At 42.9% G+C, this 16,322-nt stretch overlaps 1 protein-coding gene across 1 annotated transcript in view; it reads left to right on the top strand.

Annotated features, from left to right (window-relative positions):
- GLDC (glycine decarboxylase) overlaps positions 1 to 16,322 on the top strand; it is a 329,331-nt gene that overhangs the window by 197,390 nt on the left and 115,619 nt on the right. Inside the window, 3 exon segments of the mRNA XM_078675866.1 lie at positions 524 to 663; positions 4,793 to 4,873; positions 6,049 to 6,146. Of these exon segments, the coding sequence (XP_078531992.1) occupies positions 524 to 663; positions 4,793 to 4,873; positions 6,049 to 6,146 (319 nt within the window).

Consider the following 16,322-nt stretch of genomic DNA (forward strand, 5'->3'; position numbering starts at 1 on the left):
TAACAGAAAATGCTGGTGAAGTGGTAATCGCTCCTTGAAAATTGATGGTTTCTATTCGTGGTGATGACTATGGAAGTGTCTTCTAAATCCATCCTAACAGTTAATCATGGATGTATGAGTGGTCACAAGGCATGTCTTTCTATATATAATCAAATGCTGGTTTGTTGCTGGCACGAACTTTTGCACCCCAAAATTATCATGATGTTCCTCCCCATATGCTGCTAGTTTTAATTGTGGGTATTTTAAATATTTTAACTATTTTGTTTATTGATTTCAAGCCATGTTCTATATGCTGCTAGCTCCAATTGTGAGCATTACAAACGTCATAACTATTTTATATTCTACATGTTGTGTTTTCAAGTATTTTTATTCGAGGATTTTTATGGCTTTAACTTATTGATTTGCTTTAATGACATCTGCCGAAATGGTTTGATTTGTTGTTGTTGTTCACTGTCCAGCATTTACATTTTTTTCTCAATTAACAATCTGCAGAGAATGTGAACTAACTTACAGTTTCTGCTAGGTCTGAAACGTGCAGGCCACAAATTGGAACATGACAATTTCTTCGATACCTTGAAAATACACTGCGGCTGTTCTGTGAAAGAGGTCTTGGGAAGGGCTGCTCAGCGACAAATTAACCTTCGCGTAAATGGCGATGGCACAGTAAGTGGTTGAGTTATTTTAACGGGCGTTGGAAACGAGTGTATAGAACAAGCTGCACTGGAGAGATACGCTTACAGCAGGGGTTCCCAGTTTGTAGTTTGCAACATTCTGCTCACAGCACCCTAAAGCGGCAGCATATCTAGACTTGGCCTACAGCTTGAAAATACTTGGAAGTAAAAAGCAGCCAACTGGCCTAAACTGTTAAGACTAGGTGAGGAACTTAGCCTTGCTTTAAAGAAACTACATCAGAAGATTCAAGCAAGGAAAAATAATGTATGAAGTCTTAATCGCATTAGGGCAAAATGGAAGCCTAATGGATGCGGGTCCATGTAAGTCTGATGGGCTCGCCACAGAACTCGTGGTGTAATCCTGGGCCCTTCATCTGTAAGCCTTTCAATCTTAGGGACAGAGGGACCATGTTTTGCTTTTGTCAGAACCAGACGGTTGCAAATTGTAGGACTGTGGGCGACATGTCTATCCAGACTTCAGCGCTGTCCAGGGCCTGTATTACACATGGGGAGCACTGCCGTGTTCGATGCCACTAAGTGCGCTGGGAGCGGACCGGGTTAGTGTGCCCGATTACAATTAATGTGCTGCCCCCAACGCAGCTAGACCCAAGTTGCTGTATGCTAAATAAACGAGGCAGACTTGCCATTTGCTTCCTTTACCCTGGAGGGACCCACTAGCAGTTTTGATAATGAGGGCGTGTCTGAGATCTTGCACTCACAGGTGACATGGTCTGCTCAACCCAGAAATTCCATTAAAATGGTGTTTTAAGACTGGCATCTGGGAGTTGATACAGGGTAGTGTATGGAACGATTGCTTTTGAAAAATTGCCTACCTGAAATAAAGGTTGAGTGGCTTTAATTCCATGCATCACTGACTGGCAGGATGTCCATGGTAAAATGCTTTTCAAATCTATTCTAGGTCATCCCTATAGTGCTTCGCAATGTTTTATCATGACTGCACAACCTGATGTGGTGTCAGTGAAGTGGAAAGGTCAGAGAGCACTTGCGACATGTTTGACATATCTGCCCTGAGCTTGAAGGTGCATTATCTGGTGATCAGTGGCCAATATCAGTCACTGTGGGTAAAAACTAAAATGTCGTCCTCAGTGATTATTACATTTTGGTCTTCATGCAAGCTCCTATCTGTTCTTGTGGCTTTATACTGGTTGATACCATCAGGTGGGCCTCAGGGGGTATAGTTGTATTCGCCCAATCTCCCTGTACATGGGTTCAAGATTTTGAAATTGAAATTGCTTCTTTTGACATTCCCATGGTATCAGTGTGTGTGGTCCAGGCTTTGTCATCGGAGGAAGTAACTTTTCTACAGCTTTTTTGAGTGAACTTTTAAAAGAAAATGCTAGTTAACTTATAGCTGTTATTGTATCATAGGAAAAAACACGTGAAGGAGGTATCTTCCCTCTTACTAGCTTACCAAAGGACCTTTAAAGTTACCCAGTTTATCGTAGAAGCTGCTCGGAGGTGTAAAATATTGTTGTAAATTTTGCCTCGCACGGTATCTTTGGGACATGCATGCTCTTCTAAGATTGAGTTGTACTAAGCTAAAAATACCTCAGGCAGTATATTAATTGAGAGAAACCTTCTGAGTTACAAAAAATCTCTCTAGTATCCCAGGTCTACACAGAACACATAAAAAATGCCTGCCCATGATTCTCTTCCCTGATAACATAACTGATTCTGTCGGATGGATTGGAGAAGTTTGAGATGAACAACTCAGTTTTTATTTTAGACTTAAATAAATGCATAGGTGTGCCTCTTTGTATCCCGTCTCCAGCTGTGAAGCACTCGCTTTCAAATATGGAAGGGACTTTTAACTCCACAATCAATGCCCACCTCCAAACACATACCCACTGCCCCCCTGGCGTGCTTACTGGGTGTATTTTAAGTATATGCTCTTTTTGCTAGTTGGCGTAGAGCTACGCAGTAACTTGGAGTCTACCACGAATATGGGGCTTGACTCAAGATTACGAAAGAATCGGCGTGTGAGGTTTGTTACCCAAAATGTAGGCTCCACCTTAGAAGGATAGAGCTTCGATCTTCACTGCCCTCCATAAAACTCTATGTATGCAAGAAATTGTTATTATGAGCATACCTTCCTCCCTTGGTAGCATGTATATCCTGTACTCCATGCTATACCTCAGATTGTGTTATGGGACTATTACTTGAATTTGTTTAATAAAATCTGGCCCCTCCTTGAGTGGTGCTCACTTACCTTGTTCCTCGTTATCAAACATTGCTGATTTGATTGTTGTGGTGGTCAGTATTTTTACAATTTCACAATAAATTCCAATAAAAAGTAATTTTGTTTTTGCTTTCATCCTATACTGCTTTAGTTTCCCACCACCTTAGGAATGGGTTATGCTAATAAAAAGCAATCCATGTATGAAGTAAACACATGAAAACAAACTGTGCTAATGCAATGGGATTAGGAGGAGGGGGGTTTCTTATCTAGACAAAATTGTCCTCAAGCTCTCCAACTGAAAACTGAGGGTACATTTCAGAATCCAATCCCACTGATTGCCTTGACAGCAATCAGATTTTGCCTCACTCAGTGAAGTGTTGGTTATCGTCTTCAGGTAGAGGATGTCTCTTAATCGTGTCAAGCACTGTACTATCCTTCGGACCGCAGGCGGAGGGTGTAGAGCATTGCTTATCAAAAAATTCACCACTGTAAAACCAGATTGATGTCTGCCAGGTCTGAACTGGATCCTGACTTCCAGGTGTGAGTTGCAGTGGCGGCCGCCGCAGAATTCAAGTGGGGGAGGAGAGAGGGTGGGATGGGAGATTGGAGAAATAAGAATTTTAAAACCGTACCTGTTCTGCTGCCGTCTGCCTCTGTGCTCCTCTTCTCTCCTGATGGGGCCCCATCAGTCCCTGGGACACCAGCACAGGCTCCCCGCCTCTTTTTCTCTTTTTTAAACATTAGCTTACTACATTGAACTGCCATGGAGGACAATACCTGTGAATAATACATCATGCTTAGCTTTCACTATCAAAGCATATGCAGTCTTTTAAGAATATCAGAATATCTTGCAATGTTCATTTTGATCCCCAGCGCCAATGGTGGTTTCTTTTTGCACCAGATTCACAAAAATAGATGTTTGTGTTGAATTGCACAGCAAAATAAAAAGGAGGAATACCGCAAGAAGTGACGGACACAGAAACTCATACAAACAAATGAAGGTTAAGACGAGGCCGAGCATAAGCAGGCATGGAGGGAGAATAAGTATTTAAAGAAAGCGGGAATTAAGGGGAGAGCTGGGAGCCCAAGGAGCGACAGTGGGAGATAAAATAGTTTGTCATATCCTGCAATGCGTCATCCGCTGTTAAAGTATGCAATTCCTCCAATCAAAACACAGTGAAATCAAAATGCTCCCTATGTGGTGCAAACACAGGAGTATGGAGCAAAGCAATGAAATCTGGAACAGGGAACAGAGGTAGACGAGAAATGTTGTGAGCTAGGAGTGGGCCCAAATACCACGAAGTCTACTTTGGAACAATAGACCTGTTCCCAACTGACCACTAAATCCCTTTGTATGCGAAAACTAAAATCGAATCAAAGGGTAATGATGGTCATTATAAATGTGTATTATGATGTCTAAATGATACCATATGTTTAAAGGTAGAATACTGTGATTTTGTGGGATGCTCTCCGTTAGAGAAAGTATTTGCAGGATCTTATTGACCACGTCTCCACCCCTGCCACTAGTGTATATCTATTCACCTGAGCAGTGTGGCTCACTGGTTAGAGGCGGCAGGCCCGAGAGCAGAAGACGGCCCGGGACCAGGGTTCAATTCCCGTCGCGGCAGGGTCGTGGACCTTGGTCAGCGGACTCGATAATTCTTGCTTCGGTGCTTACTCTAATCAGGGGTTCCACTCGGCAACTCTGGGCATTAGCTTGCCTAATCTCCACAACGGCCCCACCAATTCCGGGGATGCCTGGCTCCACCTTGGGGACTCCCAGCAAGGGACCATCCCACAGGGAAAGCCAGGACGGGTTCCCCAGAGTTATACAGCGCCAGGAAACCTATGGACGGGTAGCAGTGCGCTTTACAAGCTCAAAAACATTTACATTTACATTTTACCTGTCATTTCTTTCTAGCTCGGTGTTTCGCTTGATGAAACCGTGAATGAGAAAGATCTGGATGATCTGCTGTGGATATTCGGTTGTGAATCATCAGCTGTAAGTTGATTTTTGTTTTGACCCAATGTGCATTGTGAATTGATTTCGAAACATTGCAGATCCTTGGTGCTAGAGATTTAAAAAAATCTCACTGTTCTCAAAGATGTATTGTTTGCACTTTATGTATCATGTCCTGTCCTGCACACATTTATCTGCTCATGGAAAATTCTCAGGAGGATCTTGCTCATGTATTACTTTGCTTAATGCAAGGAAAATATCTGGCAACTTGTTCATGCAAACGAGTGTTGTAGGTTGACTTCTCTTAGCCAGAGCTCAAATGAACTGCAAACATGCCTCTATTCACTGCATCGTCTTGCGGTATATAGCATCTTGATTCCTGTTTGTGTAGAATGTCTCCTCTGTGATCCTCTTGAGCTGGTCTTTAGTCCTTGACTGCTGGAAGACCCACACGGACATCAGTTCAACAAAATGTCATGAATAGCGGTAGTGACCTCACATGGTTTACCCACAGTCCTCTCCTTAACTCATAACCAGTCTCATATTTGCCATTTGAGTACTAAGAGGGGGCAACACATGAGAACCCCAGAAAATACATAGTACTCCCAGACATGTCTATTACTCTGTTACAGCTTTCATGACCCTCCGCAGTAGTGTAAGCTGTACTAGGGTTGTCTAATAAGCCAGGTGTAGTAGTCGGGAGTGCGGGAATGTCTTTGTGCCCTTACCCTGGTGAGTCTCCGCTGTTCTTGAAGATGCGAGTGCTACAAGCCTATATAACTTGCTCTGCCATCAGGGAACAAGCAGTGCCAGGGTCACAAGATATTCCATGGGAAACTTTATTCATGTGTGCAAAGACTGTAACTGGCTTTTCACCTTCTGCCTACAATACCGATTTCCAGAGCGCTAATTTGAGGTATCAGATTCTAAAGTGCTACCTGCTACTCTTGTTTAGTAGAAGAACAAACCAGCAATTTGCTGCCTGACCTATGTTTTAAGCCTTTTGACAATTGCTTCTAACCCAAGGGATGTTGATGCTACTCACAGATTTAAGTGCAAAAGAGAAAAGTTACCTTTATATAGCATGCGAGTTGAAGAATAACATTTGCACAATGTGTAAACAGCTGATTTTCCAGATTTGAGAGCCACATAATTTAATGTTGCTTATAATGTTTGTATTTGTAATCCGGATCCTAAATTTGTGATTCTTGCTACAGGAATTGGTTGCAGAAAGTATGGGTGAAGACACTAAGGGAATTCTTGGAACAGCATTTAGGAGGACAAGCTCATTCTTGGGTCATCAGGTATTTAACAGGTAAGCTAAATCGAGCATGTGTGACTGTTACTAATGGAAATGATCGTCCAGTTATTGCCAGTTTCATCTGAGGAAGGTGGGGTCGTTATGGCTTTTTTATCATGGAAAATGATTTTGATAGCTTGTCATCAATATCTTCTCTTTCACAATGTCTTTGAACGGTTGAGGATGTCCCAACAAAAATTGACTGTTAACAGTCATTGTGGATGTTTTTCAAATCCAAACTGAATCCTGATTGGCTAGGAGTAGAGTGAGAGACGAGCTGCACAGGCAGGGAAATTGGGCAGTTTAAATGTGAAGGAGAATCATTTTTGGGAAAATGGGTGAGTATGGGGTATTGGGAAAGATGAAACACAATTTGTTGGCAACATAATTCTGAAACACTGCACTAACATCCACTCTGAATTGAAGCAAAGGGTTGTACATAAAAGTTGAAAGGGCTAACAAGTGTTATTCCTATGGAACTCCACAGTCAAATGCTGCTTTTACGTCCTGAAGCGTGGGTAGGGATGTAATACCACTGTCTGTTATATTGAAGATGGTATTGTGAATATTTGAGTATTTGAATATAGCTCTTGCAGTGCCTCTGAGCATGGAATACGGACTATCTCGCCAAAGATATTCACTTCTACATGATCCTAAAGTTGATGCACTGTAACTGTTTCAATAGGCTTTAAGATCCAAAGTACAATAGTATAGGCATATCTGTTTTGGGATCAGATCTGTCCATTTAATTGTTTTAATTTTTTTTTTATTTAACATTTTTTGTGGGGGGGCGGGGTGGGGGTAGAGAGTTTCAGAATTAGTGCTGCTCTAATAAAGGATCCGTTCTGCCTGGTGGGAACATTTTAAGTGCTCATGATTGTTTGGCCAGTTCCAGGCGGCAGGCCAAGCTGTCATGTGCACCTAGTGTGCCACCAGCCCCGCCCCAACCCAGCCCCAAACCTATGAAAAATAAAATGATTACTGTTATCAGTTTATTTTTCTTGCTTTTAGAGCAGTGGGGCGACGCTCCTCTGCTAAAGCCCCTGGTCAGAACTGCCAAAACATGCATGGGAGAGAATAGCCGTTTACTTTTTCGGTCCACTCGACAATGGACATCACCTGCTGGTGATTATGGATTTTATACTTTCTTGCCCACACTCAAACTGTAGCTTGCTGATGAGCTGTTTTGCTGATGTGTTGCTTAAGAGGTAGGTTGAAGCGGATTGTGAATCCTAGTGACTTCACAGACCACACCAGGGTAGTTGTTAAAACATCTAGCTAGAGTTCTTGTACTAATTATGGGGTCACTTTGTGGTTCGATTAAGATGCTACTAGCCTGAACCCTGTTTTCTGTGGTTTAACCTTAGGAAGCTTTCATTCATCCAGTCTTGTAACTTTAGACAATATTAGGGAGATTGAGGTCTAAACGCGGTGAGCTTCAAATATAATTTGTTGCTGTATGCCTATGACTTACTTTGACACCATTCTCTGGGAGGTGCAGCCTTAGTGGTTTCACAAGTGCTGAATAATATGGAACCTGGGAGGACTCCTTGGGACAGTTAGTTTATTTCTGATGTAGTTTTGCCAGTTTTTACTAGTTGGTTACTTTTGGTGAGAAGACATGCAAACAAGTTTCTAACTTGCGAAGGCCCGTTCTGTGATATAATACTCTATTATTCCATGATCTGTTTTATCAAACACTGCTTGTCGTGCCCTCCCCAGCCTGGATACCCACCAATGACTACACCACGCGAGGTTCGTATTGCACTTTTTTTGTCTGCCTGTAACTGCAAACTCAACATTCTAAGCCAGCCTTCATTGCATTCCACTCTAACAATTGGGCACAGTTCTACGGAGTCCATCAGGAGCCAAAAGGGTTTCATCATTTCTAACTTACAAGATACATCTCTTCCTCTAGTAGGTAAAAAATTAAAACATTGTTTACAAATAGACCTATGAACATGTACCATTAAATCTCTTCAACCGATCTTTATTTCAGCGTTTTAATTGTTCAACCTCATCTTGTTCTTGCAAACTGGGAGCTGTCACCACCACTATCCAGGATTTGTGTCAAAGGTGTAGAGGCAACAGCAGTCACTGAGGTTTCATGATCAGTCTCTTCTTCAACAGCTAGATCTAATGAACAATTAGTTAAGTACCTAAAATGAGAAGTCTCTGGTAATAGACTTCCCAGGGCGCTGGGCAGTCACCATGTGTCTTAGAGGACACCACTTGAAAGGGTTCTACATGAAAGGGAGCATCAGATTCTCTTCCCCTCATTTGTCATACCAACTCTGGATCTCCTTTAACAATGTTTTTTGCATGTCTTTTGTCAGCAAGACGGTTACGTCAAAAAACATATCCCTTTGGAGTATTTAATTAGCATACCAACAATGTATTCACCACACACATCCTGCTCAAACACACTCTGGTCAATTTATCAGTAAGCCAGTAAGTCCGATCTAAATCCAATTTCTACAAAATTATATAAAAAAGTTTTAGATTTTATTAAGTTGCTTCAAGAAATTGTATATATTAAAACAGCTTTTCAATATAGAAATAATACATCAAAATACACATTAAAAACACCGTAAATAAAAAAGAATTACATTTTTTTGTTTTGAATAGAATTGTATCCAACCAATTCAAAGATACAAGAAGACGAATAACCGTAATTGCATATAACAATGGATATAATGCTACATTTATAAATTCCTGTCCGAAAGTACGAGAAGACATATATTCATGGGCCAAAAAAGCGACGCGTTTCGGAGGGTGTACATAAATCCAACCTCCTTCAGGCTTAGTGTTTGGTTCTGACAGCAGTATCAGGCTATCAATTGGTTCATATACTGTCTTGATCGTTTCAGACAGAATATATCCTTCCAAGAATCCTTATAATCAGGCTTGGTGATCGGTGTGTGGTGAATACATTGTTGGTATGCTAATTAAATACTCCAAAGGGATATATTTTTTCACGTAACCGTCTTTTGTGGTGTCTTGTCCCTTTGGAGTGTTGGACCCCTCTCTTCTTCAGAGGTTCTTTTTGTCAGCAGACACTTTCATCTTTTTATCTAAGTCCTTCTCATGAGTTGCTGTCATCTTTATTTCTCTGATTTGTCCATGGAGGTAACTTGGTGCTCATTGCACCCTGAACATCAATGTCAAAGACTTTCACCTGTGGTGGAATGGAGTATTGAACGATAAGCTCGCAAGGTAGAATTCAACAGATTGGTGTGCTCTTCATACGCTTTATTTTAAAATACTCCAAGAAATATTTGAACTCTTGAAAGGTGGGCCATTTTAAGACTTCTTGAAACACCCCAGGTCGCAAAGATGCCATCTGGTCTTACAAGTGACTTTCTTGAGTAGTAGATGAAAGATCTTCAGTTAATAGAAATCATGAGTATTCATCCATAATCATCAGCAGGTGATGTCCATTGTCGAGTGGACCGAAAAAGGCAATGGCTATTCTCTCCCATGCATGCTTTGGCAGTTCTGACCAGGGGCTTTAGCAGAGTAGCGTTGCCCCACTGCTGTAAAAGCAAGAAAAATAAACTGATCAGAAGTTATCATTTTATTTTTCATAGGTTTTGGACTGGGTTGGGGTAGGACTGGTGGCACACTAAGTGCACATGACTGCTTGGCCTGCCACCTGGAACTGGCCAAACGATCATGTGCACTTAACATGTTCCCAACAGGCTGCATTACACAGCGTGGTGGGGCACATGCCTAGGCTCCCTGTCTAAGTGCTGAACCGCAGCGCTCAGACCAATCTCAACGCTGCATTGAATTGTTGTGATTGGCTTAGGGGAACCTGGTAGCTCGGGTGCTTCCCGGTCCCGGGTTGAAGCAGGAGAGAAGAGACTGCAGCAAGCGGCAGTGAGGACAGAGGTAATATTTTGTTCCCCCTGCCACCACTGTTCTCTGCCAGCCACTACTGATTCTGACACGTTCTAGTTGAGGGGAGTAGTCTTTTTAGAAAGGCATTTGCATAGATGACAGACTTTTAGTTCCTCTTAAACCCGGTCATCAAGAGAAGGAAACAAGACTGTCTCAGGGCTTGTTTTGTGGCAATAATTTCAGTGTCGTTCATGGGCTACTTCAATTATCTGTCGCAGACTCTCTGGAATCGAAATTTTAGACCCTCTTAGTAGAACTCCTTCCTGAGTTATCGACTGTTCATCCTCAACATTATTGTATTGTTGATACTCACCATCACTAGTAAGCGGCCGAGGGTGTTTGTTCCATGACTGATGTGTAATTATATCCTGCAACTTTAACATGTAGCTATCATGGCTCGTGGCAATGATAATCTGGGTTAACAAAATGGCAGCTGGTATGTTTGATTATACAATGTTCATCTAGTCCTCCGCTGTCTTGTATGGAGTAATGTGACCCTGTATAGTCACTCTGGAAAAGTAGTCAGCCAGGTTCTGATCCTTCCCTGGACAATGTACAGTGGTACAATTATGCTCTTGCAACCATTGTCCCCATTATTCAATGCAAGGTGGCATTTTGGCCTTAGGATTTTCAAATAGTCAGTAAAGCTTAATGATAAGATACCAATGTAACAGGGGTTTCTGTCCAGGAATATATGGAAATGTTCACAAGCCCATCCAATGGGTAGGATTTATCTTTCAGGTTGTGAGTAAGCATGCTCTTTCGGTCAAACGTCCATTTCCTTATGCAATAGTATGCCTTTGAGCATTCTGGTGTCCGCTGTGCTGTGCTGGGATAGCTCCTAACCCGACTGGGCTAGCATAAACAACTACCTCTGTATGAAGCTTTGGATTGAAGTATGTGATTTCAGTAGCATTCTCAATGGCTTTTTTGATTTTGTTAAAACGTTTCTCACATTCATGCGACCAATGAAATGTTTTTTTCGGAAAGTCTCAACGCAACACTTAAAGTGACAAAGTCTTGTATGTATCGGAAACAGTAACTGGCCATGCCAAGAAATGAAAGCACTATAGAAATATCTTGTGGGGGATCAGCATGTGAAAGCGCTGGTACTGTAGCAGGATATGGTGTCCTATCCCATCAGAAAAGGTATGGCCAAATACTTTTAACCTGGTCTTATGGAAAGCACAATTGTCTGAATTCAAAGTCAAACCTGCTTTGGCAGGTAAACATACTTGGGTAAGAGCTTTATTGTATTTTTCTGTAGCTCTGAAAACAAATGTCATCGCTGTAACTGAACGCATTCATGACAGGCTGTATGATATGTCAAAACAGTTCTTCAGCAGAGGACACACCAAAATGTAGTCTTTTGTATAAAAACAGACCAACATGTGTAGAAAATGTACTGTTCCTGCAATCTTTGAGTTCCAACTGATAACCTTTATTTAAATCAAGGCGAGAGAAGAGCTTTGCACCATTGTTATTATGTTACCATTTAGTTGTTATGTTAGCAGTATGCGGCTAATCACCCGTGAGGGTATGCAGGAGATTTAGTGATTTTCCTAGAATCACAGGATGTTGAGCTGATGGCGAGACTCAAACCAGGATCCCCAGCACCAACATCGGCAGCTCTGGCCATTACGCCACATCCTCTCACCCATGGCGTTGGACCAGTAGAACACTCAATAATATGCCTAAGTAATGATTCAAATTCTTTCTCAACAGGTTTCCGCAAATAAAAAGCAATTAGTCTGTCTTTGGATGTCCTCATTAATATGCAACTTTACTTTCATGTTGTAATTCATAGAAATCCGTCCCATATCAGCAGCTGTGTTGAAACTGAGTAAACAGGCATGAGAAGCAGATGGATGGGTGCTTGCACAGTTTTCTTGTGTTATTGTCGCTGGAAATGAACCTTTGCTTTTGAAAGGTGTAGATGCAGCCCATGTATACACTTTGCTTTTCAATGGTGTACGTTGCTGCAATGGAGACAATTCATTGTATTTCTCCGCAGGCATAATTATCGTTGCACCACTGTCGATAATGAAAGGTATCAAGCAACCATTCACTTTCAGTGTAATCCTCAGACAGTGTTGGAATGACTTTGGTGCTTTGTCATGTCTATCTTTTTTTGACTGACATTTTTCTTCACAAGCAGCCAAACCAACACGTGCCCTCTTTTCTGAGGTAAACATCAACTTGGCACAATCATTTTCTTCACTTTTGCTTTATACTGAAATAGAAGCGCTGTTTAACAATGATTTAGATGACGATCGATTTCTTTCAGTGGCGATTTGTCTTAAGTGATGTTACCGGTTGGCCTTGTGGGTGTGCATCAAACGTTGCTTCTGGAATGTTCTGGCTGCCATTTTGTCTTCACATCGTGATTCACTTAATTTTTCGTTCACTTTGCAAATCATCACAAAATGGTTCTCCTTCCCACAGCCTTTACATATCTGTCCAAGAGCGGGACCTTTACCTTCGCGTGGAAATGAAAATCCACTTCTAAAACACAACTTTTTATATGTAGACAACCCTTTGTCCTTCAGTCTTTGGCTTACTTTTCGCACTCATAACTGGTTCATTCTGGGCAACTCCGGCCTCCATTTCAGCAGCTTATCTATCAGCACTTTCTTCAGCTCTGGCAGCCATTAACACGCGTTCCAGACTACGTGTCTCTTAGCATTCGTATTCTAAATGAATCTGACAAGCATCTGTCAATCCCTCTCAGATGTATAGCTTCATCATTAAATTCATTGAACTTACAATATTTGCGTATAGAGTCTCTCCACAAATTCATCGATGGTTTCAGCAACTTTCTGACATTCTTGGTTAAAGATGTATTGTTTGTAAACAACATTTGGTATTAGATTAAACTCTAGATTCAAAGCTTTAATCTGACGATATGTGACTTCATCAGTTTGCAGAATTTTCTTTGACTTCTTTTACACCATCACCAGCCAGATTTTTTGAGTTACTTAAAAATCTTTTTATCAGTCTCTTCAAGTGAATCAATGCTTCATCTTTTTGGCGGTGGTGGTTTCAGGAAAGTGGTAGCCTTGTAGCCATTTATGGAAGTTGCTAACGTTTAGGGTGGAGCCCTCTCCAGCTCCCTTGGCTGTTCGTCTTGACCCTGTTCATTTGAGCCATCTTTGAAGCCTTGGGACGTGCTGGCCTCTGGATCATTCTTGATGGCTTTTAGAAAGACGGCCCCAGTCTTTGCCTCTATTGAAAAGCAGTGTTTCACTATTCCAAGGAGATCAGAGACTGTGGTATTTGTCGCGCACTTGTCAAACACAACCCCTGTGCTTGTTCTGGGTTGCGACGCCTGGCACTTCGGTCGTAGCTGTTCATTTTACCAAGGCTCTGGTGAGTAAATGTTTGTTTTATCCTTTGGCGGCTCTTTCCGCACTGTCTTTACTACTTTCTAATTGTAACTTTCTCTTGCAGTTTGTGATTATCAATAGCTTCTCTTCGGGTTGTATCTGCCTTTAGCATTAACGTTCCGGATTATGTATGACTCTTGCGTAGCAGAGCGTTACCTTTTATGTACGGTCTGACCAGCGGGTTCTTGGTCACTGATATGTAAATTTCTTTGCAATGCTTTAGTTGTTTTCAATTCCTTTACAGTGCCTGGAGTTGCACTTTGACTTCACATGCATTAAGCATCGGTTCCGTACTTTGACTGTAACACACGTGGCACACACTAGCAGTTTGCTTGGACCACGGCAAACTGTCTGGCAGAGCACTGTTTTTCTTTAGGTTACACATCTCCCTCGACGCCAGTTGTAGCATCCTCCCCACCCTGGGTACGTGCAAATGACTACATCTCACAAGAAGCTTAGTATTACCCATCTTAATTTGTCTGTGTGGCAAACTCCACATTCTAAACCAACCTTCATTGCATTCCACTCTAGCACCACCAACATTCTACAGAGCCCATCAGTAGCCAGAAGGGTTCCATCATGTATAACTCGCAAAACGCTACACTGCAGAAATATCCAACAGGCAAGATTCTTCTTCATTTGGCATCTTGAATATTGTTGAGTACTTTCAGCAGTGCAGTATCAGTGTTGAGATATTCTTTAAAGCTATATTGTTTTTCGCCAATAAGGTAATTAAAATTAGGTTCTTGATAGGCTCCTGTTTTTGGTTGATTCATCCAGTGTAGTACTATCAGAAGGACAAGGATATCCCTGCCCTCCTATTACACTGGCATCTTCCCATTTACAGATTCCTCCTCTGTCCGCATTAATGGTGGAATGTCTTCTACTGTCTGTTTCTTGGACTGAAAACATTTTTACAGTGCCACTCCAGCCTTTCAGCTGCTGTACCATGTTGTCATTGGGAAATTAATTAATTCAATATTTCCTCTGATCTAAAAAGTTAATTTGAATTGTCTTATGCCACAAATCTGGCAAAATGTTTTTGTATATCTGCATTTAAGATTGCTTTATTTATTCGGAGTACCTGGCAAAAACCTTTTCGGATCATAGGCCCCTGTCGCTCACTCTCCGCTGGGGCAGAGTGCCGACCCTGGTGCCAACCTGGAGCCTAAACCCCCAGCTCCTGGAAGACGGACCGTTTAGGGCGACCCTGTCGGACGCCCTAACACACTACTTGGAGGACAATTGGGACTCCGCTTCTTCTAACCTGGTGGTGTGGGACGCAATGAAAATAGTGGTGCGGGGAGCAGCGATAGGTCAACTAGTGGGGGCCAGACAAGAAATTCACAAGAAATTGGGAGAGGTGGAGGAGAGACTAATGAGGCTGGAGCGTGAGGCGAGTGTGGATCCGGGGAGGAAGAAGGCCCTGCAGGAGGTATACATTGAACACGCAGAGACAATAGAATCCTTGCGTACTGTAGATTTTAAGGCATATCTACGGAGACAGCACACTGAAGCTGACCGTTCTGGGGCCCTCCTGGCGCGACTGGTGCGGGATGGGTTGGAACCGCCAACGATTACGCAAATACGTACCCCGGCTGGCACCCTAGTGTAGACTCAATCCGCCATTAATCAGGCATTTCATGACCACCTGAAGGCACTTTACGCTCCTACAGGTTTAGACGACTCGACGCAAATGGATGAGTTTATGCACGATCTCCCCTTTCCGACCTTAACCGCAGATGTGCAAAAAGCGATAGCGGGACCCATTACACAATCTGAGATTCGCGCCGCGATTAAACACCTAAATAGAAATAAGACGCCAAGGATGGATGGGCTCCCGGTGGAGTTTTACTCGGCTTATGCTGAGACCCTAGTGCCGGTGCTGGAAAAAATCTACAGAACGGCGTTTGAGGAAGGGCACCTGCCGAAGTCCACCATGCAAGCCCTAGTAATCTCCATTCCCAAGCCGGACAGGGATGTCTTAGAATTAACGAACTATAGACCTCTTTCTATGCTGTCCACAGAATACAAGATTTTGAGTAAAGCTATTGCCCTGCGAATCCAGCCCCACCTGTCCGCCCTTATACACCGAGACCAATGTGGATTCATCCCAGGGCGTAACACCTCCCTGAATAGAAGACTTCTACATGCATTGATGGCTGCCTCACCGCCGGACCTGCACCGTGCAGGGTGCATCGCACTCTATCTGAAGCAGGCCTTTGACTCCCTTTCCTGGCCCTTCATGTTCGAAGCTTTAAGACGCTTTGGATTCCCTGCTTCTCTATTGTAATGGATCAAGCTGCTATATACCGACCCCACCGCCCGGGCACGAACGGGACGACATGTTTCGGCGGAATATCCAGTGCATAGGGGCACCCGGCAGGGTTGCCCTCTATCCCCAATGCTGTTTGTTCTGGCGCTCGAGGCCATCGCCATCGCCCTCCGCAAGCGCACTGAACAGCTGGGTATTCCAGTGGCACGGACAACCCATTTATTGTCCGTCTATGCGGATTACATGTTGCTTTACCTACAGGATCTGGAAGCGGACCTTACCCAATTGTATGACACATTCCACAGGTTCGGAAGAATGTGGGGATTGCCATAAATCCCGACAAATCGGTGGGCTTTTATTTCTGCAACGCGCCTCACCCTTCCTACATGCCCTTCGGGGCCTATCTGATTCCGGTGGCGCAATCCACCTTTAAATACCTGGGGATTCGTATATATAGAAAAATGGAGGACCAGATCAATGGTAACATTACCAGGGCCATCACGGGGCTTCGCAGCAGCATTGGGTTCTGGACCTCATTGCCTCTGTCTGTGATGGGTCGAGCTGCGATAGCCAAGATGGTCATGCTCCCTCGATTGCTGTACTTTTTTGTAAACCTGCCGGTATGTC

The sequence above is a fragment of the Lissotriton helveticus genome, chromosome 2_1 (genome assembly GCF_964261635.1).
Source record: "Lissotriton helveticus chromosome 2_1, aLisHel1.1, whole genome shotgun sequence".
NCBI classification, from domain to species: Eukaryota; Metazoa; Chordata; class Amphibia; order Caudata; family Salamandridae; genus Lissotriton; species Lissotriton helveticus.